The sequence below is a fragment of the Pseudonaja textilis genome, chromosome 2, assembly GCF_049901715.1.
Source record: "Pseudonaja textilis isolate UNSWEBS1 chromosome 2, rPseTex1.2, whole genome shotgun sequence".
Classification (NCBI taxonomy): Eukaryota; Metazoa; Chordata; class Lepidosauria; order Squamata; family Elapidae; genus Pseudonaja; species Pseudonaja textilis.
Window position 1 is genome coordinate 162568265 of NC_141991.1, and position 27429 is coordinate 162595693.

General features: G+C 40.1%; 1 gene segment (V, D, J or C); it reads right to left on the reverse strand.

Annotated features, from left to right (window-relative positions):
* Positions 1–598: 598 nt before the first annotated feature.
* On the reverse strand, positions 599–10060 carry LOC113449604 (Ig lambda-2 chain C region-like). The segment is given in 4 exon segments: positions 599–763; positions 3458–3484; positions 4141–4470; positions 9917–10060. Coding segments are annotated over 4 exon segments (489 nt in total).
* Between the last annotated feature and the right edge of the window lie 17369 nt (positions 10061–27429).

Here is a 27429-nt window from a genome sequence, read left to right on the forward strand (position 1 = left end):
ATGCCAAATTTTATTGAAAAGCATTAGATAAGTATTTTACTAAAAACTAGAGTTAAAAGAAGAAAACCCTTCAACCTCTCCTTCCACTTGTAAAATGATATTAATCTTAGAAGAATTAGTTTGCAAGATTTGGTCATTTTAGCTTTGATACCACTGGATTTATGAATGAAACGCATCAAACTCAATCCAAATTTTCTGTTAGGAATGATTTTACTAAAAACAGGTAAAGAAATCAAGATTACTGACATGGGCAAAAGTCACCATGAAGCATCTTAAAGCCAATTATGAGAATTTTAAAAGGTCAAAGATGCTTCTATCTTTTGCACTTCAATCTCACCCCATCACATTCAGTAGAATTTGCATGCATCAGATTGTGTGACATCTCTATAATTCTATGGCATCTCCCGGAGGGAAATGAGTCTCGTTGAATTCAATGGAGGCCATGTTCTGGGGTGACAGGTTCATGTTCAATGTAAAGCTGCAATTCTGGGCATATTTCCTTCCATGTAAACATGGTTAAAATTTAAAAAACAACAACAACAGAGAGACATGAAATGCTATGAATGTTCCTACAGAGATAGTAACAAGAACAATAAGATAAGGGTAGGAACAACCAAACCTTTTTTTATTTTTTAAAAAAAGAATCAGAATGCCACTTGGGACTTTAAAGGCAAGAATCATTCTTCTTCTCTGTCCAGCATTCATTCAACTCAGATGTGATGTTCCCAGGTAAAAGGCTTCTGTTGTATCAATTGCCACAGGACTGAAAAAAAAGGAAACAAGGCAACTAATTAATCCTGGATTAAATACCTTCTCTTTTTTATTATTGCCATGGTATAAAAATATGTTGAGACTCTAGAAGGAGTGCAGAGAAGAGCAACAAAGATGATTTGGGGATTGGAGGATAAAATATAAGAAGAATGGTTGCAGGAATTGGGTATGTCTAGTTTAGTGAAAAGAAGAACTAGGGGTGACATGATAGCAGAGTTCCAATATCTAAGGGGCTGCCACAAGGAAGAGAGGGTCAACCTATTCTCCAAAGTACCTGAAGACAGGACAAGAAGCAATGGATGGGAACTAAGCAAGGAGAAGACTAATCTAGTACTAAGAAGAAATTTCCTGACAGTTAGAACAATTAATCAGTAGAACAAATTGCCTCCAGAAGTTGTGAATGCTCCGACACCAGAGGTTTTTAAGAAGAGATTGGATAACCATTTGCCTAAAATAGTATAGAGTTTAAGCAGGGGGTTGAACTAGTAGAAGATCTCCAAGGTCCAATACAATCTTGTTAGGCTGTTACTGCGTTATCTCTTGACACCAGAGCAACTATTAATGGCCCAGGGGCACATTTCATACATGACTTCTCTTTGATTAAAGAGCCCAGATGCAGACTACAGAATTCCCATAGTGAAAGGGAAAATGTTGGAAGAAACTGGACAGACTGTCTTTTCTTACATAATGAGTCCTCTCCTCCAATTCAGTCCCAACTTCTAGCAGATCTTGGATAGTTGATTCCATAAATGTGTTTAAGCTAGAAGAACTTTACTTTTCAATATCCATTCTGAACATGATTTAGATTATAATAGCATATAGTTTGGATTTACTTTCCAGAGCTACTTATACAACCTTGTATATCAGTGATACACAAAGATATTTGTTAGAAATGTCTTTTGCCTATAGGGAACCATATCAGAGTCTGGTGGAACCAATTGATTATAACTATCATAAATGACAGTTCATTTCTGAAATGTTAGACTAGAACCCTGATAATACTCCCTGCATCCAGTGAAATGGATTGGAGGCCATAACATTTTAAGCAATAATAAATTGGATAGATTTCAAGAGCCAGTTTGATGTAGTTGTTAAGGCATCAGGCTAGAAACTGGGAGTTGGCAAGGAGGCAAGGGCAAACCAGGACTTGACAGACAACAGCCAAAGTTCTGAAGATGTCCAAAAGCCTGCCTAAGCAGACCATGACTATGGTGAAATAAATTTTCCCTCTTTGTGTTAGTCATCCAAGATTTGGGTTCTTTATGGATGCTATTGTCCAGATTGCCATGAGGGAATTGGGTCGTATATCCATTGTCTCATTTAGATTACTCTAATTAAGGATTTTTCCTCCCATCCCTTTCACCTAACCATGTTAAAAGCTCACATAGCAGCTTTGTTTTTACTGCTATGCCCCCATGATTTGCCTTCATATCCTCCTCAGCACAAATGAGTAAAGCAAACACCCTCTTAACCTCCATCCAAAGTCAGGTTATACTCAGTTACCAGGGAGGAAAATCAAGGGACTGACAATAATTGGGAACTGAGGCAGAATCGAGATTGGCAATCATGTTCTGGCACTTCAAGGGTAGGTGAGAGGAACATTTTAACGCAGTTGAAGGGAAAGATTGTAGGAGTCTACAAACAATGGACAGGGATATTGTTAAGGACAGGATAACAAATACAATGCATTTTTGTCAGGAACTAGATAAACCTGGATATAAAGAACACACATGGCACATTACCTTTTTTCTTATTTTCAAATACATTATAAATGCCCCATACAAGGCACTCTTGAAAATGAGAAGAATATACACCAGTTTTCCAAGATTGGCTTGTCTGAGATATGATTCTAAATGTGAAGGAAAAATAGGAAAAAATAACAATATGAGAAGTGTGTATATGTGTGTATATATGTATACATACATACATACATACACACACACACATACACACACATGCAATATATTTAAATGCTTAGTATTGGAATATTACCTTTTTTTTAAAGAGAGAGGGAAAAAAATCATTTGAGGAAGATATTCTGTGGGCAGAAGCTGTAGGGAAGGACCAAAACTTTCCTTCTCCCAGGTTTTTTTTTTTTAAGGTGTGTGTGGGGGTGAATTGTTTTGATTTGCTTTTATTGAATTGACAGCCTGTCATCTCACTCTTGTCCCCACCTTTCCAAACCCTATGTTTTTCTTGTGCAAACACACAACTGGAACCAAGAAGAGGAAAAGTGATTGCATATCTGGTCTAATGGGCACTCTCTTTGCTTCTGTTTTAAAATGTGAGAGAATTTGCTTGTTGGCTTTTTTTTAAAGCAAACTGTTTAAAGGAAATAAACCATTGCTGTTGCTTCTCCTATCATCATCCCAAATAGTAGTATTTTGTATTCCATCTGCCCAAGTATGTCAAAATAACTTTTAAAAAAGTAGGCCAGTTGCGGTGTTTTGTTTTTCCTGAAGACAGAAAAATCCTCAGTGATACTGAAATCAGTTCTACAAACAAATGGGTTTAATTTCTCAGATATATTCAAATAATTTGCAAAAATTAAATGTATCTCTCAGGAATGTAACATGTTGAATTTTGCCACACTTCATTCAAAGCTCATTTATACTTAGGAGTCCTGGAGAAAGTTAAAGATTCTGCGTAATATACATTTGGAATCAACAGACTAAACTTGACTTACCATTTGTGGAGGTCTTGCTATCACATTCTAAAAACAGAAGGAGGAAAATCCTCATTAGGTATATTTCATCATCATTGTCATCATTTCTATTACAACTAATAAATCCAACACAAAGAATAAAAAAAATAAAAAATGGAGAAAACTTGTGTTCAAGATTATTAGAAATATATAATTTATAAAGTGTGTGTGTTCTATAAATTCTATCAATTTAATATTAGGTAGGTACATTCTAAGATTTAAAGGCAATGTTTCTAAAACAAGGCTCAAAAATCCACTCCTTAAAGACACTGTTCTGATTAGAGGTAACATGTAAATATTTTTAAGAGATAATAAAAATGGAAAAATAGTAAAAGAACTTGGCTAAGTTCTGACATTTTGCCTGGGTCATGGCTGTATCAGAAACTCTTAGACACACATCAGAAAATTATCAAATTTTGCGAATAGACAAATACAGCTGAGAGAGAAAAAGCGAGACGGTTCATTATGAGGGATTGAATCAGTACAAAAAGATTTAGCGTAAGCTATCACATTTGTCTAGGAATTGATCATGAAAATGTTTGCTAATATTTGTACTTTTGTTCAGCAAAATATATTTTAAAATGCTCACAAGGACAGTATATGGACAATTCTAGCAAAGTTCAGAAAAGCCCCAGAAAGTGGAACTTAGTCTTCCTTTCACCCACCTTCTCCAGTTATGGAAGCTTCGTAACTTATGCTTTCGGAAGAATTGTAGAAATCGACTTTGCACTTGAAGTTGTTTTCTGAATTCTGCCACTGGTTCCCAGTGATTCTTAAACGGCTGATCAGTGAATATTTCTTATTTTCGTATTTGGGCTCCTCTGTCTTTATTCCCTCTATTATATCCTTGTTATTTAGGGACCATGTAAGAATGACATGATCTGGATAGAAATCAGTAGCCAAACACACAATTGTAACTTTCCGCTTCTTTTCCAATTCTCTTTTGGATGGAGAAAATATGGTCACAGTTGGGGGTGTGATAATGTGTCCCCTTTCTGGAAGATAAAGCAGCATATAATGAAAAAGATGTAGGTCAAGCTATGGTTGACCTACATATGTCAGCTTGCCAACTGCATCATGAAGTAATATTGCTGGCTCTGTCTTATTTAAGCACAGGCTGTTTCAGAAGAATAAGCTCATTCAGATGCCAGCCATTAAAAGTTGAGAATCAAGAAAGAGAGGCTAAATATCATACATGCACTGACAAATCAATCTTACAGTGATGGCATGTGGAGAATCAGAAGAAAAGTGAAGGAAGGAATTCAGGTATTGTCTCTGTGTCACCTGCAGCCCCAACCGTACAAGCATAATTCAAGCCTTGGTATTCAAATCTATACTCAGAGAATGGTAGAACTTCATGTTTGCTTGTTTGCTTGCTTGTTTGTTTATTGTTTATTTATTGATTTGTATTTTGAGCCAGTTTTGACTCCTGGCAACCATCTGAACAAGTCCCTGCGGTTTTCTTGGCAAGTTTTCAGAAGAAGTGTGTCATTGGCTCCTTCCCAGGGCTTAAAGAGAATGTCCCCCAGCTTGCTTCATGCCTAAGCAAGGGCTTAAACTCAGGGTATCCACTTTCTAACCTGATGCCTTAACTATTACAGCAGACCTGGCCTTCTCTGAGTTTATATGCCACCCTTCAAAATGGGGTTTTCCCACAGAGACAAGTATGGGCTTAGTTTTTATAGTTAAGGCAGTTTGATCTGTGGAAGTATCCACACTATCTGTCTGAGATTCTTATTCATCCAGGTCATGGTTGTCCCAAAGATGTTTTCTCAAAAGACAACTGTACTTGTTCTTGTTCTTATTTGAAAAGGTTTTGCTTCTCATCCTAGAATCTTCTTCAGTTCTGATTGAATGTTGGAGAAGTACTTTGGAGGTTTATCTTTAAGAGGCCATGTATCTTAAGATTGAACAGCCCTCTCTCAACAGAGGGAGGGATACAATACCATCTATTTCCTGTTTACAATACAGTCCTTTCAACACTCATTTGCACTATTCAGGTGACCCTGAGGCACAGATAAACCTCCAAGTGGCCTCAACAACTCTCAAAAAGAGTGCTAACAATCAGATGACTGCAAGGAATATAAATCCTTCCATTGCCTACCATTCAGTCAGAACTGAAGAAGCTTCTTGGATGAGAAGCAAAACATCTTCAAGGAAAAACAAAGTCCAGTTGCCTTTTGAAAAAGCATCTTTGGTATATCCACACTATCCCGCCCACATAATTAAATAACACCAGTTTTTAGGACCAGAGAATCAAGGACCATATAATCAAGGACTGGTTCCCTTGCCCTATATGCCTTTATGGCTTTATTGAATAAGGAAGGGTCTAAAGTTTGCAGTCTAGGGGTTACAGGTTTCTCCTTACAAAGGGAATACATTTTTGATAGGGACTAGTAGCAGTGAATCTACAGGTAGATAAATCATTTTTGGACACATGAAATCAATCATTACAGGCTGGTTGTTAATTTTCCCTTATAGGATAAGATGCCTAGCTGAGGAAAAGGCTGTCTCAACAAAAAATTTCATTCCAAGTCACAGGAAATAATAACTAAACTTTATTCTGCTTTGGTCAGACCTTACCTTAATTATTACATCCAGTTCTTGGCGCTGCATTACAGACTATCTGAAAACAGTTTCTGAGAATACCAATAAAAATGACCAAGAGTTCTGAGGCTCTTCTGAACCGAGACTGAAAAACTTTGAGAAATGCAAAAGAACTTGACATCCATCATTTAAAACAGCATTTTTTTTTCTGCTGCCTTTCTATATTATAATCTCTTTAGCATCATCCAGGTGTTCAGAGACTAGCATGCTGTATTTCAAGCCTCAGGGAGGACTACAAGCCTCAGATCCAAGGTTATAAAAGTTTTTAAAAAGTCATATTGTCCTACCTTATGAAACATTGCTACAATTGCAAATTGGCCCTTGAAATGTACGCCATACAAGTTTCTTATGCCCTTAATTTCAACCTTACCTAGAACAGTGAGCCTGGTTCCTTGACCAAAGTGCAGCTTCTCATTGATACACAATGTGTTTTCCATGTATCATAACAAACATCTCACTCAAAAAGCTTTGTGGTTGTGTTAGAATGGTTTCATTCTCTGACCAAAACTCTGATTTGCAATATTGTTATTTGAAGATAAATGGATTCATCTCTTCACTGGGCATATTGGCTGGAACTAATAGAAACCAGGGTACAAAACACCTGGAAGATACCAGTTTCCTTAGCCCTACACCATATTATCTTGATGGATATGCTAAATAATTGCTTCAGATCTCCTTTATTCTCATAGATCTTACCTAGTACTGTCAGTCTGGTTCCTTGTCCAAAATTGAGATTGTCAGAGGCACACAACATGTCTGTCCTATAAATGAAACCTTTAGGAACTGCTATGTTGAAGGAATGTCTCTTGTTTATTAACTATCCATCCTGTTTCTGAACATTGCCTTGAGTCTAAAAGCAACATCCAAAGCTGAAGAATTGAAATGTACGTTTAGATATTATCTTGATATGTTTACGTTGGAAGTTATGCTTGCTCTTTGCTTGCTCTTTATAGATTTTATATAGCATTGATAGATTTTGTCTGAACGTTAGAGTTTATCAATGAACATTTGTTTTTTATTGTTAACAGTTGCAGGCATCTGAACCAAAAGCATGCATGTTATAAATTCAATTGTTGAATAAACTAACACCTAGCCAATTTATTGCCATTAATATAATAATTATAAGTATCCCTCACAGTACCAATTACCCTGTATTAGATAATCCTTTCATTTGTTCACATTTTCTATTGTCTGACTAATTTGTTTGACTAAAAGAAAAATAATAAGCAATAGATCTACACAATCATAAAAACAGTACTGCGGTGGCCATCAGAAAGAGTCCATGATTCTTGGTATTGAATTCTTATACATTTCATACAACCAAGGAAGATGGTATGAAAGAGATTTCTAGGCTTTTCTGTTTCATCTAGTCACCTCACGTCAATCTCACTATAGTTCATGGTGACAGTCTTAGCATACAAAGTATTGATCTGTATTTTACAAGGAGAATCCTTTATATAAGGAGTTCAAAGGAATACATATATTTCCATGTTACTCTCAATTCCCCCCTGTAAGGCAGACTGAGGTGAAATACTACAATCTATCAATGAATCAAAGTCACATTTCTTAAGTCCACTGCATAACCCACCATGCTGTCCCCCTCCTTAATTTTCACATAGGAGTTGCTTCCTAAGATCCTACGTGTTGTGCCTAGTTTCCATAGCAAAGAATCATTCAATCCACATAGGACCCCACAGCATATAACTTACCTAATACAGATACTCGAGTCCCTGGGCCAAAGTTCAGTTCAGAATTTATCCACAGCATGAAATCCTATTACTAAAAAATATGCTTCAGCTCAGAGAAAAAGTCACCCATGTGCACGAGCAGCAACGTTTTCCTCTGGGGAGAAAGCACCTTTCGGCTAAATTGAACTCTGATCCAATTCTTACACTTTTGGGTGCAATTGTGTACATGTTGTATTTATATCCTTCGAATATTGATGGACATGCAAGGAGGGAGAGCTGAACTGAGAAATTAAATGGGGAATTTTGTACTTAGGAATGGCATGTCCGGGTCAAAGCACTCCACCATTCCTAGTGATCTTCATAGAAACAGTGTGATTTCCTGTAAGGAGCAGCAGGAGAGCATGGAAGTCATCAGGGCCATTTTTTCAAAAGATCTTATCACAGTGATTAGAGCTATCCTTGACTAATGAGCTGACAGAGACGAGCAGGAAGGCTTCTGGAAAAAAAAAATCCACATGCTGTTCATATTCATCTTTGGCTGTCCATGTTGAACCATTGGTTTATTAAAGTTGACACATTTACAACTTCTCCTTCTCCCTCTCTCCTTTTATTTTCCCCAGTCTTTAAGGACTTTGCCTTTTGATCTCTGCCAATATTAGCATGTATAATCTATGCTATCTCCATTTCTACAGCAATACAGAGCCATGTTTTTTCAGCACATTTCTGCCAGTTTCCATTCAATATATTTCTTTACCCCAAGCATTCAGCTTGGTCCCTTCTCCAAAGTAGGTCTGCTTAGTATTGCACAGCTGGCAAGGACATGAAATAAATTCCCCTCTGGATTATCCACAAGGAAGCTGATAGGTTTTTCTTCATCCTATTCTGTCGGTTACAATTAGAAAGCTCTTCCATCAAAGTTAGTTCCTTCTGCCCCTTGGTCTTAGTTTTTCCAATGCAGAAAGAGAAGGTCTAAGGCTCGCTGCTAGAAGGCATAAACTTTTGTTTCCTCTTGATTTGTCACAGATATTTAGTTAAGGAGTACGTTGTTATCTAAGGCCATCTGTTTCCTAAGAATCTTTTTCATGCTTTGAGGCCGAAAGCCAACAAAGCAGAAGTCACAACTGTCATCTGTACGAGCATGAATTTGCTCTTATGTAAAAACTGAAATTATGAAGAGTGGGATGTTTGATTCATAAATGTGTTTGACCATCACTTGTTGACTAAACATCCAGTGTGACTTCTGTGTAATGGGTGTATGTGTGCAGGTATGGGTCATAGCAAGACAGAAACAGGGGATGGACACAAACAGAATATGAAATGGACCGTACCTAATTTTTGATTGAGGGCTGCCCAGAATTGACTGAAAGATGGGTGGCTATGTACATTTTTTAAATCAATAAAATAAATAAATTAAACTTTCTGCTTATTTTTACTAGTCAGCCTCAGTCAAAAGGTTATTTATGTGAAATTTGCTAACAATCTTTCCTCCTGAAACGAATTATAGAAACCCAACAGATTTTCATGGGACTGAAGGAGAGAAAGAGACCTACATATTCTAACATGCATGATAGATTCTTCTCAAGCAATAGATGCTATAATGGTCAAGGAAAGCCAAAAGAGATGTTCATGACAACACATTTTATGAGGAGGGATGAATGTTGGAAGTAATCTGTACTTCACCGATATGTGTTTAGAGTGTCAGTTACATGGGTTTCTTCATTCTAGATAAAGGATTGATCAGACATACATTAACATTTTAAGAAATTCAGTCTTGCTTGTAATAATAAGCTATGGATTTTGTCTTACCAAGTACTGTAAATTGTGTTCCTTTTCCAAAGTGCAACTCAGCATATGTACACAGTGATGAAATCACCACATAAAATAAATGGAAATTCTGGTTGAGGTTTCTCTCTCTCTCTCTCTCTCTCTCCCTCCCTCCCTCCCTCTCCAACTATAGCTTGAATGCACCCTCACATCCCAAATGGCATTCAGTTGACAGTTGACATGCAAAGGAAGAGAAATAGGAAAAAAAAACAACAAGCAAGGCTCTGCTTTGCTCCATTTCAAAGTATCCACATAGAAAAACTAGAACTTTCTAATTATATGCATCCAGGATATTCAATACTTAATTAAAATTAATACTTACGTATAATCTTATCATCAGGGTGGATCTTGGTGATCACTAAAATGTATTTATTTATTTTCTTTTCGAAAACAGTTATCATTTTTAACTTGGGGTGTACAGTTATAAAATGTTAAAGTTTTTCTAAGCAAGCGGAACCACACACTCCCGCTAATCTCATGTATTTAAGGCAAGAAAACCTCACAAAACAATCTTTGATGAACTTACCTAACACTGTCAGTCTAGTTCCCTGGCCAAAGTACAGCAATGTGTTTGACACAGTATTGAAGAGCATTACAAGAATATCCCAGAGAGCTTATCAGCTTGAGACAAATTCACTAGTGTGTGAATCATCTCTCATTAACACACAAGATAAGTGCATAAATGAACAAACTTTTTGGAAAACATTGGGACTTTTTATCTTTTAATGAGGGAAAATGAACTAAGTCAGAGGTCACTGTCAGTTCAGGTTCTCCCTCTGGGTGATTTTTCTTGTCTTCTGTCTCTAGAACCTCATTATTTATTCTCGTAATCTTGACTAATTTCAGCTAAATCTATTGATCTTTTCTCCTTTTTCCTAAGATGAATGTGAAGAAAATATCTGGCAAACCAAAGAGCCACATTCCAGAGGGGCAGCGGTGTTGGTCTGTCGTTCCAAAATTGCAAAAAAAAACAAAAAACAAGGCATTTTAGAGACAAATTGTATCATCTTGGAGCAAAACCTACTTCATAAAATACTTACATTATTAACTGCAAATCATATATACATTCATATAGGCAAGCACAAAATGGCCCCCAAATTAAATTAAATATAAGGGTGACTATGACAAATTTTATATGGTACAATTGCTACTTTTTCTTTTTCATTTCCTGATCTTCTGGTCATTGTGTTTATAAAGTTTTCTTTTATCTCTTTATATATCACTGAGTGTATCTATCATGCCAACCTGGCATAGTTCCAGGCCCTCTAAAGTTTCTGTACAGCGATTTCCTCTTTTCTTCCCCCAAAAATTTGTCTGTTAAAATATACAAAAGAAATGATATAAAAATATAAAAGAGATCCAAATGTATCTGGATTGCCTGGAAAAATTATAAATGAGACAGGAAGGTTATGTATTAAAAATCTCCTCTGGAAACACTATTTGGATAACATGTCTGCTCTTGATGAAGTAGAATCTTCCCTGTGAAAGCCATAGGGGCCATTATTGCATTATATACCTATTTTTTCTGTTTATATTTTAAACAGACCTTGCATGTATCCCTTCTTATCCAACACTATCCCTTGAATCAAGTTTCAAGAAAAAATGTTGTTTGGTCTTTTACGAAATTATTGATTCCTACAGTTATTATTTGTCTCCTAACAAACATGTACACGTATCCAGTGTGGAAATTCAGAATAATGACCAAAGCAGGGTCAAAGACTCACCCCAACCACATCTTAAACATGTTCCACTTGCCACATCTCTGATCCTTCTCATGGAAAGTTTTAATACTTAACTTTCAGTGTTTTGGAAAGGAAATGTGTATTGAGACCAAATATGCTAGTGATATTGAGATAGTCACACTCCTGCTATTGACTTGCCTTCTCTATAGTGGCAAATGTGCAGATCTAACAATCCTCTTCTATGAAATTGAGTCAGAGAAGGAGAAGATGCTATTCCCTAAGAGCCATGGTGGCGCAGTGGTTAGAATGCAGTATTGCAGGCTAACTCTGCCCATAGTCTGGAGTTTGGTCCTGATGATTCAGCCTTCCAACCTTCTGAAGACGGTAAAATGAGGGTCAGGTTATTAGGGGCAATATGCTGACTCTGTAAACGGCTTAGAGAGGGCTGTAAAGCACTGTGAAGCAGTATGTAAGTCTAAGTGCTATTGCTATTTGGCCAACAAGCATTTTTTTAAAGTCCTTTTGAATGGGAAATAGGCTCAGTGCCTTGCTGCTGCTGCTTCTGCTGTTTAGAGACTAATTATTCACTAGCACATATTGTCCAAATAATCCTCCACCACCATTAAAGAACATGATCCGTCCCACCGCCATATTTTATACTTTTTTCCTTTGCCTGCTAGATCGTATGTTTATATACTCATGTTCAAATATTGCTTGACTTGTGACCATTCGAAGTTATGATGGATACAAAAAGGGTGTTTATGACCCAGATTTGAAGTTCTAACAACTGCTTTCCCATTGTCACCCGATCACATATTGGGCACTTAGCAACCAGGCAACAGTCATGGCTGTTTGCAGGATTTTGCGGTCATGTGGATGCAATTTATTGCATTGCTTTTGCTGGAAACTGGCATTTCTTTTTGGTTTTTTGCAAAAAAAAATGCCCATTGTGAACAGTGGGTTCACAATGCAGTCATTAAATTTGCTTAATAACTGCAGATTCATTTAACAACCATTGTGATTTACTTAATGACTACTGCAAACAAAGTTGTAAAATCAGGTTAGTCACATGATGACCTGTTTAACAACCAGCATAAGTTACAACCATAATTCTGGGCTCAATTAATGTCCCATTAGAGGAGAATAGTTGTAGCTAAGGGATAAAATGAGAGGTCCTTGGTGCTCTCTGAGCTTGGTTGTTTTCTTGCAGATCTTTCATTACCCAAAATAGATAACATCATCAGTGCTACTAGGAAGAGCAATTTACTCTCATTTTATATTCTAGTAGCTTGCCCTGTCAGTATTGGTGGGAGTGAACTTGATGGTTCTTTGTTGGGCTGTTTATTGTTAGCTTGTCTGGCAGTTCCTTGACTGGAATGAGGCTTACTTTTTGATTGTTAGTCTAATGCTAATCTTGGTGTTAATCTCTGCTCATCTGGATGTTAATGGATGGTCAGGAGGCTTTTTGATCTTTTTGTTCCTTTTTGGATTGTTGATTGTCTCTTTTGAATGGTATGTATTTGTTGTTTATGTCTATGTGCCTGTTGATGGTCAATTTGTCAGAGTGCCAGGCTTCCAGGAATTCTCTAGCATTTTTGGACTTGGCTTGACTGAAGATGGTCACTGTTTCCCAGTTGAAACTATGATTAAGTCTGTCCATGTGTTGTGGAAATTAAGGAGTTTTCACCATATCTTCTGACTGCTAGTTAGAGTTCATGAATGCACTGTGCTAGTCTTCTGCCTGCTCATCCTGCATAGTGGCTCTTGCAACCCTTATACTATATGTTGTAAATGACTCCTGTTTTTTCTTCTGGGGCTGTTGGGTCTTTTGCTTTATTTAGTATGTTTTGGAGGGCTTTAGCTATGGTACCATGTGGTTGTAATAGTCTGTTGGTGATTTCTGAAATGTTTTTGGTATATTGTGGTGTTATCCTTTTCACACCTCATGTTGGTTGTGCTATATTGGGTTGAACGATCAAGCACTTTTGGATGAAGTTGCATGGATATCCATTTTGTTGAAAGATGTATAGATAATCTGTTTCCTTTTTTCTGATGTTCAGGGTTGGTGCAGTGAGTTTGTGTTCATCTACATAGTGTTCTGACACAGTTTCTTTTATGATAGGTTGGGCTGTTACATTGTTTGAGGAGCACTTGGTAGGTGTGTGTGCATGTAGCTTTTTGATAGACTTGTGTTTATAGTTTGCCATCACTGTCTCCGTTGATGTGAATATCCAGGAAAGGTTGTTGTCTTCTTCTCTTGTGAATTTTATTCCTTTGTATATGTTGATGATCCTTTGTTATTGTTAGGAATAACAAGGTTACCTAACGTAGTTTGGGTAAAATAATATATATAAACTATGATAGTAAGTTTAAGTGTGTGTCACTTTAAACTGCAAAGCATGTAATTTTGGGTGTGGTGTGAAACCGCCATAAGAGGGAGCAAGAGAACCTGATTGATTGCTGACGATTGATGGTTTGATGGATTGATGGTTTGCTAACTGCGTGTTCCCTACTACTGAGTTGCTGAACGTTGAAGGAAGAAAGGAAGTTTGACTTCTTCATATCTCTACCGTGTGGAGATATATTACTGGACTGATATTTGTAAGTTTACTGACCTCTTTTTCGACACTGGACTTTGCAACTGAATAATCCCCGGACGGACTGAATTAGTGAATGATATATGGACTTTTTTGACTATGCTAAAACTCTTACTGGAATAAACTATTTAATTAGCACAGTGTATCTGTTTTACTGAGTGTAAGCTACAAAAACATTTATCTCACATATTTTGCCTGCCTGCCTGACTGCCGTGCAGATTCTGCTAGGGTGTATCCCTAACAGTTATTATAACAAAGGTGTCATCTACATGCTGGATCCATACCAGTGGTAGCATTCAAATGAAGTTGCTACCGGTTCGGTGGGCGTGGCTTGGTGGGTGCACTGTGCACACATGCACACTTTGTGTGCATGCACGTGCCAAACACGCAGTTTGCGCAGGCGCAGAGGCTTTCTAACTCGCCTCCTGCAAGCCTGCACAATGCTGGTCACTGCAGCAGCTGCCATGCGATGCTATTCTGCACTGCGCAAAGCAGCTGCACTTCAAATTCTGACCGTAAAAGTGAGTATGGGAGGCCAAGCAGGCGGGTGGGCCAAACACAATGCAGTGGAGAGAACCGGTTCTATAACTGCTGCTCATCACCGCTACCGGCTCTCCAGAACCAGGCAGAACTGGTCAAATGCCACTGATCCATACTTTGGATTGTGTGTGTAGGAGACATAATCTGCCATAAGGGACAGAGATCTTGCCCACCCCACCCCAAAAGCCGTACAGCTCTGTATTGTGCAATCTACTATGGCAATTCTAGCAAAATCCTATTTGGTAAGCAAGGCAAGGCAAGGTTTTTGTAAAGGGCTCTCCACGAAATGAATCATTGTGCCCCCTGTCCCCACAATGATTGAGTCTCATACAGAAAGATTTCACTTTTCTACTCTATCATCACTCCCAGCAGTGAAGTGAAAGTTTCCAGCAAGAGTGACAGCTGCGGAACTGGTAAGAACCTTCAAAGGTTTGCAGGCAGGTGCAAAGTTTCTGAAAGCGTTCTCTGTTCAGAAAGACATAACAGACCTTTTTTTTTCCTTTCTCCTTTCTTAGTGCGGTTTCAAACTGGTATCCTTTCTTCAAAATATTCCTCATGATTCTGTTGTTGGGGGTTGAACAATCTGCCCAGAGATGGACAAGGAGATACCTACCCAGTTTTCTAAAAGGGTCTTTGACCAACATCAGCTTTGACTGACTGATTAACCACCTACTTTTCTGGTCAGAAAAAGAAATCTCTGCAGAGAAGTTAAGAACAGCATAAAGATTAAAATTTTAGTGAAAGAGGGATATAATTAAGACTGTGTAGTGCATTGGTGATGAACTAGAGAAACCCTGCTCAAAACCTTAGCTCTTTTTCAAGATGGAAGCAATACAACTACTCTATCTAACAGTAAACTAAGCTTTATTGAGGAAATATGAAACATTTAAAGGCATATAAATTTGCTAGCTATTCTTACAGAATATCTATAAGCACTCATTAAAACCTGGAAGAAAAATACTTGTCTTTTCTGGTTGTCTACTCTGAAATTATTTGTGAACATCTTTCAAGTCTATTGAACTATATGACTATTGCTTCTTGAGAAGCCACATCATTTGGGGTGATATCTAAACCAATCTGATTCTGCTGTTCATGTGGGAGGAGTTTGAAATTCTCTCCTAATTTGTTGCAAGACTCTTATGACTACCTTGGTGTGTAAACATGCACAGTGGCCAAATCATGTAGTCCAGCTATACCATCCATTCAACAGAGAAGTTTGATACTGCTCTCAAAAATGCTTTAAGTTCATAAGGAAAAGGCGGAAAAAACCCCCCAAAACCCACAGTTGTCACTTTAAAAAACTGTTTGGTTTTTTTTTTTCAAAATGGTGTGTAGCAAATCTAGTGCTCATCTTTCTGGTATGTGCATGGGAAAGAGCAGAGGTGTTAGGAGCAGCACGATCAAAGTCCCATTCTTTTCTTTTTTTCTTTTAATGTGATAGAGCTGTGGCCACCATCTTGTCTTCTTTTGTCTACCCTCTGCAGACACATAGGAGAGAAGCAAGAGAGAGAGATGCAAATTTTGATTCCAAGCTTCCATGTGAAGATTCTGTTGAGATGATTCTTTCAGTGTCTCTTTTGTCTTCTCTCATCCTATCCTTCATGAGACAGTTTTTGCAGGGAGCTCCTGAAACATTCTAGCTTTGTGAAGCTAGAAGCCCAGAAATAAATGGCAGCATCCTCAGAGCTCATTTTGTTGATTTGAAATGAACAGTGTCAGTGGTGGGATTCAAATTTTTTTACTACCAGTTCTGTGAGCCTGGCTTGGTGGGCATGGTAGGGGAAGGATACTGTAAAATCTCCATTCCCTCTCCACTCCCTGGGGGAGGTTACTGCAGAATCCCCACTAACCTGCTTTCCAGCTCCCTTCTACTGTGCAGGGAAACAAAAGAAAACCCAGCCGATTGTCTGGGACTTGGGAGGCAGACAGTAGATGGGGGCGGGGCCAGCCAAAGGTGGTATTTGCCAGTTCTCCAAACTACTCAAAATTTCCGCTACCGATTCTCCAGACCTGGTCAGAACCTGCTGAATACCACCTCTGGTTTATGCTACAGGATCCAATCTGGGTCGGTCACCGGAACCAGAGTTTTGTCTTCCGAGCTTTTGGACTCATGCTAGAACCCATCTTCAGGGAATTTCTCTCTTGCGGAGTGTGTGCTGTTCTGTGTGTGGTATTTATGTGGTGCCTATTGTATGTGGCTTTTTAGATGTATATTCACCTTCATTCATGATGGTTTATGCCTTCTGAGACTGGTGAGATAGAGGGCAGAATCACCTTAACCAAGTTAAATTACACCCTCTTTTCTTATAATGACTCAAAGGACACTTAATTTGTGCAGTGGATATATTTACTATCTGAATTAATTGAAGACTAATTTCTTACAGACAAATAAGGAATGAAGACATTAGGTCGGCCAGGAATTATATGCTGGCTAACATAATGGAGATGGCATGAATTTAAATCAGAGAGAAAATGGGGTAGCATGTGATATCCTAGAAAGGGGCATTTTTGCTATAGTGATGGATGCTTATTATGTTGCTAAAGAGCCTGCAGCTCCAAAAATTATAATACAAGGGGGAGGTAAGGCTGAAGTTGAAAACATTTTGAAAAATAAAAATAAAATTAATCCTTAGGGTTGGTGGGCAAGCAAATCTCAGCAAAAGACAGGCTGGTTCTGATCCTTATTGTCTCTATTGCTCTATTTCCTTTTTGTGCTAAGAACAAATAAATTTTAAAAAGTTAATTTCAAGAATACCAAATGGAGGGTTGGTGGAAAGGAAAGATCCACAAAAGAAATACACAAAATATGCCTTTGATCTTGCAGTTCTGATCCAAATAGATGGTTTGAATGGGATTCAAATTATGCTGGGATCAAAATCACCTTGGTCAAAGCCGCTTCCTGGGGGATTGTTCAGAGCAGGTCAGCAGGTAAGCACATACATCCAATACAAAACACAATAAGGTTACTTCCCCCCTGCAATGCCCCTGTAATTTTAAGACAAAAGATACCATATTTTTTCATGCAATGGCTTTCTTTGGAATGAGATAACTTAAATGCTACACTCTTCCTCCAATATTACAACAAACTTCATCACTAAAGGGGCTCAGCTAATCTTCAATGCATATGTGACTGTGATTGATCCCACAGGATAGGATGTCGTCTAAGCAGGGAAACGTAATTTTGATGTGGATGGAGACCACCAGAGAATTCAATGACTGCAGGTCATTGAAAGTATGGAAACACGCAAGGCAATGCAGAAAGGAAACTACAGGGATGTAATCATGAAATCACCAAGGAACAAGCATTGCATGTAGGAGATTTGACTTTGTATAAAAAAATTAAATTTATTTTAAATCGGCGAAGGATTTTCTTAGTGTTTATGTTGCCATCTGCTGGCTATAATGAGTCTTAAAACAGCTTTGGCTTGAGAAACATGATTTAGATCAGTATTTCTCAACCTTAACCACTTTGAGTTATATGGACTTCAACTCTCAGAATTCCCCCATGCATATGTGGATTTCAACTCCCAGAATTTCCTATGCTGTCTGGGTGTGGGAAACAGAGCTTACTGTTTTTACAGAAACTACAGAAGACATGGTAGCCTGTGAAGAAACTACATTGTATGTATTTCTAATCTCACGAGCTAGGCTGAAGCCCAGGGGTGGGATTCTACAAGTTCGCACCTATTCGCTAGAACCAGTTGTTAATATTCTAAGCAGTTCAGAGAACCGGTTGTTAGAAGAAATTACTGGCCTAATCCTGTAAGGAAGGTAGGAAGGAAACATTCTGGTGTTGCTTACAGAAACTGCCTCTCCATTAACCCTTATTACATTCTTGGCAGGACTAGACTTCCTGTCTCAGGAACTTCTCTGGAGGTTTTTTTTCCTCCTTTGCTGGTACTTTGCTTGTGTGGAGTAACCATTCAAAGTTACAATGGCACTGAAAAAAGTGACTTATGACCATTTTTCACACTTATGACTGTTGCAGCATTCCCGCAGTGATGAGAGGCCAGGCAAGGAGATGCATGCCTCAATGTGAGTGATGTTGAGTTGGCCACACCCAGCCAGTCACATGACCACCAAGCCACACCCACCAACTAAACCACACCCACAGAACCAGTTATTAAAAAATTTGAATCCCACCCCTGCTGAAGCCTGAGAATTGTATGTAGGAAGGCCTCTATTACTCTAGAAACCCGTCTTAACCAGAATTTGCTGAAATGATAGTTATTTCAGAGACAACCATAAAAGGGCCATAAAAGGTAATTTGTAAATAAAGAGACGGAGCGATATAATAGAGCATTGGGAGATGTAATCAGGGGTGGAGATAATTTATTCATTTTAGACGCTTTGGATAGATTGTGACGGCATGAGTACTAAGCCAATGGGGAAAAGATGGGAGGTAAATTTGTAATGGCAATAGGGAATATAAGGGAAACATACTGATGATTTACAGTGTGTCCACTTACTTGTGTGTGCTTCGAGGCACCCTCTTTTCAAAGTAGTAAATAAAATTACCATTGTTTTCTCTTGGGAGTTTCGGCTGGTGTTTATTTATTTCAAAACTAGACAATGAATCTCACACTAGGGAACTCTGGGAACTGAAGTCCACACATCTTAAAGTACCGTAGCTAAAACTGAAAAACACTGATTTAGATCTAATAAAACTTTTAACAAAATATGAAATTGCCCAATTTTCTAACTGGCTGTTTTATATTATTCAACTGATAGTAAGTATCTGATTATTGACCTCTTGTTTGTTTTGCAGTATTTGTGCAACCCCAGAGGACTCAACCCAGAGGCAGGATTCTACTGGTTCGGCCCGGTTCTGCCAAACTGGTAGCTTTGAAGATCAGCTGAGCAGGAACCATCCCATCCGGGCTCTAGGCTGTCCTTTATTTTCTGCTTTTTCAACCTGAGCTGCTTTGTGCGGCACAGTTGATTGCTGCACAGGCTTGCAGGAGAAGATGATTTTCAAATTCACTGAAGTGGTTATTACACCAGTTGAATCCCACCCCTGACTCAACCTATGGATTCTGTGGTGGTTTATTCTTGAATAAAAACAAGGAGTTCTCTGCTATAAGGCTCACACTCTACATACACAACATAGCAGGGGGACAAAAGAATGGGTAGAATGATTAAGGGACCAGGGTAGAAACTAGTCCTGCTTTAGGGACAAATCCTGCTGGGGGATCTTGGGCAAGCCACTTTTTCTCAGCCTTGGGAAGGAGGCCATGGCAAACGCATCCCATGGATTTAGTTTTGGTCTGGTCAAACTGTTGATATACCTATTTCCAAGACACTTGCCAAAAGCAACACCAACCATAAGAACCTCCATTCTCACCCTGACCTAATCATACAGCAACGTGCCTGCTCCCATGTACTCCACACAGAACTCAAAAAACGTCTAGACAATGGAGGGAAGGACCTGTACATTGACTACCATGCTGACTGTATCAAAAGTAAGTCACACAATCTGCAACTCAGCTTTAACCTTCAACCTCAAGCCTACTTCAACCAATCCACCATCACCCAAGACTTGGCACACATGCCTCAAACTACCTCAATTCCAACTACAGCTGTCCTTAAATGCAAGCTACTCAATGCAAGAAGCCTTGTGAATAAAAATCCTGAATTTCTCCTTTTACTAAATATGGCTAAATTCTACATCATATTTGTTTGTGAAACATGGCTCAACGCATCTCTCCCTGACTCCATTACCACAGTAAAAGACTATCATGTTTACCAATCAGATTGTGAAATTCATAGAGGAGTTGGTGTTGCTATCTTCTATAAAAAGTCCTTACATCCAAGTTACCCAGGAGCTTGCTCTTCCTGAGACCATCATGTGTGAACTATCCTTAAGTATCACATTTCAATTCTTACTATGTTACAGAGCACCTGATTATGACATCAAACATGTAAACAAGCTAAATTCACTATTAACATGGGCAACATCCTGCCCACATGCTTTTATCTTTCTTGGTGACTTTAATCTACCTCACATTAACTGGACCCAAAGCGAATGTACAACCGAACCCATACATACAACCTTCTACAATGCTATTACAAATCTGGGACTGGAACAACTAGTAACCAACAATACTAGACTTAACAACTGCCTCGATCTCATCTTCTGCAATACTTTGAATTTAATTTACGGAATACAAACTAAAGAACCCTTTTCCAACAGTGACCACAATATGATTGACTTTTGTCTCAACATACGCCCACACAAAAATCATCACAATGACGTAATCCCCAATTATAACTTCAAAAAAAGCAACTATGATCTTATAGACAATGATCTTCATCCCTTGATTGGCAATCTCTATTCACTGCATGCAATACTGTTGAAGACCATTACAACATATTTTTACTTGAAGTAAAAAAGAGTCATCAAACTATATGTACCAATAACAACTCCCCCCAAAAAAAACCAGATTACCCATAACAATAAGGATACTCCAATCCAAAAAGACATCACTCTGGCAGAAAAACAAATCTGGTCACGTTGCCAACTTCAAAAGCCGATACAAAAATTTATGCCACCAGATAAAGACTGAATGCACCAATTATCACATCAAACAAGATGAAAACTTTCTACGCACCAATTCCACCCAAGCTTTTTACAATTTTATAAACAACAACCTAAAAGACTCAAGGTCCATCCCACCCCTGAAAGGACCTAATGGTAAAGTCTGCAACGACGACACCATTAAAGCCAACCTCTTTAACACATTCTTTGGCTCAGTATTTGTAAACAGCAATGGATCATGCCCAGTATTTCCTAGCCGAACCACAGAAAACTACAATGATCTAATACATATTGATTTTACAGAAGACAATGTTGAGAAAGCACCATGCAATCTAAAACCATCTCTATCTATTGGACCAGATGGAATATGTATCTACTTCTTAAAAAATCTATCCACTGCCATAGCCAAACTTCTAAGCATAATCTTTGAAAAATCTTTCAGCACCAGCTCCTTGCCAAAACTATGGTCACAAGCCACAGTCATCCCCATCTTCAAAAAGGGAGACCCCAGCCTAGATGAAAATTACAGACCAATCTCCTGATGCTGCATCACCTGTAAAGTCATGGAATCAATTATTAACCAATCCATCATCCTCCACTTAGAGACAAACAACCTACTCCCTAATAAACAATTTGGTTTCAGAAAAAAACTATCCTGTAATCTGCAACTCTTACACTGTAAAAACATATGGACTACACAACTCAATCAGGGCAAAACAATAGACGCAATCTACATAGACTTCGGTAAAGCCTTTGATTCAATGGTACATGACAAACTACTCCTAAAACTAAAATCTTATGGTATCTCTGGACACCTGCATAACTGGATAGAAGCATTCCTGTCAATCAGACAACAAATGGTCAAAATTGGGACTGTCCAATCAAATTCTGTACCTGTCAATGGTGATGTCCCCCAAGGCAGTGTTCTAGGACCAACTCTCTTCATACTCTACATAAATGACCTCTGTGATCACATTAAGAGCAACTGCATTCTCTTCACAGATGATGTAAAGCTGTTCAATACCACAGACAATACTGCTACCCTTCAAAACGATCTTGACAATGTATCAGAATAGTCAAACAAATGGCAACTTCAAATCTCAACAAATATCTTACATATTGGCAAAAAAAATCTGAAAATAAAATACAGGCTGAATAGTCAAGACCTTGTTGATGATTCAAGCTCTGTAAAGGACCTTGGAATACTCATCTCTAATGATCTAAGTGTTAGAGCCCACTGTAACTACATAGCCAAAAAGGCATTAAGAGTTGTTAATCTAATCCTACGTAGCTTTTTCTCTGGTAATATCACACTACTAACTGGAGCATACAAAACATTTGCTAGACCAATACAGCTCAAATGCAGCTCATCTGTCTGGAACCCACATTACATATCTGATATTAGCACAGTTGAGAAAGTCCAGAAATATTTCACAAGAAGAGTTCTCCACTCCTCTACTCGTTGCAGAATACCTTATGCCACCAGCCTTGAAATTCTAGACCTAGAAAACCTTGAATTACGCCGTCTTCAGTCTGATCTAAGTATGGTATATAAAATCATACATTGCGATGACTTACCCATCAATGAATACTTCAGCTTCAACTGTTATATCTGGGAGGACACTTCAAGAACAGAGGCAAGACTCAGATAGTAACAACAGCTCTTTATTTGTGACTTCAGATCTGAGCAACTAACCCCAGCTGCAGCAGCCCCTTATATAGGGCTGGCTGCGGCTAGGTAGCCAATGAAGGCGATTCGAGTTTGCTGCTCTTGGCAGGGCCAATCGCGGCAGCCCGTTTACTGGCCAATCGCATCAGTCTATGGTGACCAATCATGATCGGCTTTCAGCGGGCCAATCAGATTTGCAGGCTACGAGCCTGCTAGTCCGGAACACCCCTCCCCTCTCGGTTCTGTTTAAGGGGTGGAGTAATATAGTCTCACAGGTAGGCAAGTCTTCGCACCTGTCTGCCTGACTTACGCAGTTCCGCTTGACCCTGTTCAAACCCGGGTTCAGATGGACTGCTTGCTGGATCAAACAGGAACAGTGAACCGGTTTCATGGTTAGGGCTCTCCTCTGGTGCCCCCGGGGTGATGAAGTCCTCAGCCTCGCTGTTGCTGTTTTGGCTCCCGGGGCTCGCTGAACCTGCCTGGTTGCTGCTTCCTGGCGAAGCGTTCGCCTGTCCAGTCTCAGTTGCAGCTGGTGAGTGTTGCCAAACATGGTGCGGTGATCTCGGTGATAGCTCAGAATAAACAGGTGTTGGTTCTAATTCTGAGTTCACTGCTTCCCCTCCCCCCCTAGTGTCAAAGTTAGGGTCAGGGTTGGAAGATGTGGTTAGTCTGGAGCGCAGTTGGTCAATATGGCATTTCCATGGTCTGCCATCAGTGGTGAGTAGACGGTAGGAGCGTGGGCCCGTAACTTGAGTTACCTGGGCAGGAATCCAAAGGGGATCCCCAGAAAATTTTTTTGCGAAAACAAGGTCTCCTACCTTGAAAACACGGTGCTTGCTGCTGGAACCCAGGGGCTTTTCCGGGGTGTAGGCAGGGTGCAAACGATCTAGAGGCGATCTGAGTTTCCTGGCCATCAGGAGTTCAGCTGGGCTCTTGTTGGTCGTGCTGTTTGGTGTGATGTGTTGTAGGAGCAGCATTCTAGTGACTTTGTCGTGGATGTTGCCTTGATCCATTTTCTGTAGGGTTTTCTTTGTAAACTGAACCATTCGTTCAGCCCGGCCATTCGCCGCAGGATGAGCCGGAGATGTGAGTGCGTGTCGGATGCCCCGTTCCGCTAAATACTGTTCAAAGGCTAAGGCAGTAAATTGGGGCCCATTGTCAGAGACCAGGACATCTGGTAACCCGTGTGTGGCGAAGAGTCTGTTCAGTTTTTTAATGACCGCCTCAGTAGTGGTTGTTTTCATTTTATTGACCTCAAGCCAGTTTGAGTAGGCATCTACAGTTATTAAGAAGGTGTGGCCTCTCGTAGGTCCCGCAAAGTCAATATGAATGTGAGACCAAGGTCCCCTGGGTGCTTCCCATTCTGCTGGTGGGGCTTTAGGTGGAGCTGAGTGGTTTTCCTGGCATTTGTTACAAGAGGCGACCCAGATTTCGATTTGTTTGTCCATACCTGGCCACCAGGCGTAACTTCTTGCCAGCGCTTTCATACGCACAATGCCCGGGTGTCCATCATGTAGCATTTGCAAGACCCTTTTTTGTAACTTAGTTGGTACAACAACTCGGTCTCCCCACAAAACGCACCCTTTTTGTGAAAAAAGTTCCATTTGTCTGGGCCAGATCTAATTTTGCGAATATTTTGCCACCCCCAAGTGAATGCAGGAGATGTTGAACAACTGGTACTGGGTAGGCGCTCTGCTGCAGCGCATGATTGAGGGTGGCCTTGTAGTCACCGCAGATTCTTATGGACCCGTCAGGTTTTATGGGGGTGACAATTGGTGTCTCCCATCGGGCGTGGTCAATAGGTTCTAACACGCCTTGCGCAATTAATTTGTCCAGTTGCTCGTCAATTTTGGATTTAAGAGCAAAGGGAACTCGGCGTGGCTTTAGACGAATGGGTGCTATGTCAGGGCAAAGATTAAATGAAATAGGGGACCCCTTGTACTTGCCTAGGCTTTCGTTGAACACTTCTTGGAAGTCGTGGACGAGAGCCGCCTCCCAGTCATTGTCTTCAGTATGATGGATGCCAGCCATTCCGATTCCTAATGGCGCGAACCACTGAAGACCCAATAGACTTGGCCGGTCTCGGTCTACGACGGTGAGTGGTAGAATTGCCTTATGTCCCTTGAACGAGACCTGCACATGGCGGGTACCTGCAACTGGAATCCAGTTGCCTTGATAATCTTTCAGTATGAGTCTCTGACTGCTGAGGTCTTGGCATCGGATGTTGGGGATTAGCTGCTTGAGTGTTCTCCAGGATACCATGGATAGTGATGACCCAGAGTCGACTTCCATGTTGCACGGTTTGTTTTCAATCATGACCTCTACTCGGATCTTTTTAGCGTCAAGTGATGAAGCGTGGCTGATGGTGATGGTTTGATGAGCCTCCTCTTGTCTGGGGGCATCGTTAAACCTTCGGGGTCTGCTGTACCGGTTCCACTGGTTGCTAGGGCAGTCCCTCTGCGTGGTGGCATTGCCATCATTTCTCTTTGGGCTGCTCCCTCTCCGTCCAGGGCTGGAATTTCTCTTGTTTCTGCATACCTTCGCGATGTGTCCCCGTTTCTCGCAAAAACGGCATATGGCGTCTAAGAATCTGCATTCGGATCGGGGATGGCTTCCCCTGCATCCGGCGCATTGGTAGTTGGATTTGCGACCCCACTGGTCCCGTTGCTCACATTCTGACCGGAGCCTGTGGACTTCTTCTTCCTCGCTGTCTGAGGATGACTCGACGTCTTCGTGATGGGTGGTTGATGTGTACTTGTCTGAAGGTTTCCCAGCATCGTTGGTGGGTTGGCGGTTGGTCCCGCTGGTTCGACTCATTCGTGCTGCCAATTTACGAGTGGCTTTGGCTGCTGTGGCGTCTGCTATGGCATCTGCAAGTGAGATGTCTCCCTTGGCCATAATCTTGCTCTGGACGGTTGGGTCTCTGAGGCCAAGGACGATGAGATCTCTCATGGCTTCTTCGAGGTTGGCGAAGCCACACAAACCACCCAGGTTCCTCAGGTCTGCCACAAAATCCCCAATGCTCTCACCTTCACATTGGTCCCTCTGGTAGAACTCATGCCTGTGAATGAGAGTTGGCACGGCTGGGGCATAATGGTTGTGCAGGATGGCAGCAAGGGTGTCCCAATCCATGGTTTTAACTTCAGCTGGCTTGGCTAAGGCTTTAACCATCTTAAAAACAGCTGGTCCACAATGGGTTAGAAAAACGGCTCGTTTCTTGCTGGGCGTGGCATCTTTGAGGTTGTTGGACTCCAGGAACATTTGAAATCTGTCCATGTATGAGTCCCAATCTTCGCTAGCTGGATCGAATGGTGCGGGTGGTATATCGCTGCTGGCCATGTCGCCGTCGTTGCACTCTGTCAGCCACGTGCTCCTTCGGCTAGCTCAATTCAATAGCTTCTGTTGCCTCCGCATCCCATCCTCGTCGCCAGTGTTATATCTGGGAGGACGCTTCAAGAACGGAGGCAAGACTCAGATAGTAACAACAGCTCTTTATTTGTGACTTCAGATCTGAGCAACTAACCCCAGCTGCAGCAGCCCCTTATATAGGGCTGGCTGCGGCTAGGCAGCCAATGAAGGCAATTCGAGTTTGCCGCTCTTGGCAGGGCCAATCGCAGCAGCCCGTTTACTGGCCAATCGCATCAGTCTATGGCGACCAATCACAATCGGCTTTCAGCGGGCCAATCAGATTTGCAGGCTACGAGCCTGCTAGTCCAGAACATCAACCATAACAACACAAGAGCACACAATAGATACAAACTCAAGGTTAACTGCACCAAACTTAATTGCAGGAAATATGACTTCAGCAACAGAGTGGTCAATGTCTGGAATACTCTATCTGACTCTGTGGTTTCTTCCCCAAACCCCAAAAACTTTAACCTTAAACTGTCTACTATTGACCTCACCCCTTTCCTAAGAGGTCTGTAGTGGGCGTGCATAAGCACACCAACGTGCCTACCGTCCCTGTCCTATTGTTTCTTTTATTTTTCTTATATGTACCCATTTCATGTATTCATAACTATTTATATACTTACACCTATTATCTTGTAAGTGATTGACGAATCAAAATAAATAAAATAAATAAATAAATAAACTGAAATTGGCAATCCCAGGGGTAGAATTGGAAGAGACCCAAACTCACAGGAAAGACCAAAAGGGAACAGAGATGGAAGGGGCTCATATGCCCATTACTGTTTCTCTTTATCACTGCAGTGATAGTATCCTTGAACAGCAAGAAGTTGGACCTAATCCAGTTACAGAGATGTGTTTGGATGGCACCCACACCTAGAAATGGCCCATCTTACACCAAAAGAGAATACCAAGAATTTAAGTGCATTCGTTCAAAACCAAGTTGATGCTCTTACAATCTGCTTACTGTAATACTAATGTGTATAACCACATTAGTGAAGTAAAACTTTTACATAAATGCCAGTATATGATGCCATTCTAAATAATTATGGCATATATTGGTGTGAATGAAATATGAATGCTTAGAGGAGAGGAGGAGAGGAAACCCACTTAAGGAAGTCCGTGAAAGCAGAAAAATTGGCTCAGGAGGGTTTCAATACATACATCACTTGAAAAAGCACCAGAAAACTTGAAAGTTTTGAATATTTGAAAGAAGACACAAGTTATAGTTCTCACAGCAACAGAACACCCCCATACAACTGATGGAACCTATTAAACTGAATTGGAGGAGGTAATAGTCTGCCTGTAGAATAGCACAAAACTAGTTGAAGCTGGTTGGTGCACCTATTGAGGACTTTGAAAAATGGAAACAACCTAAATGAATGGTTGTAGGTAGAGGAT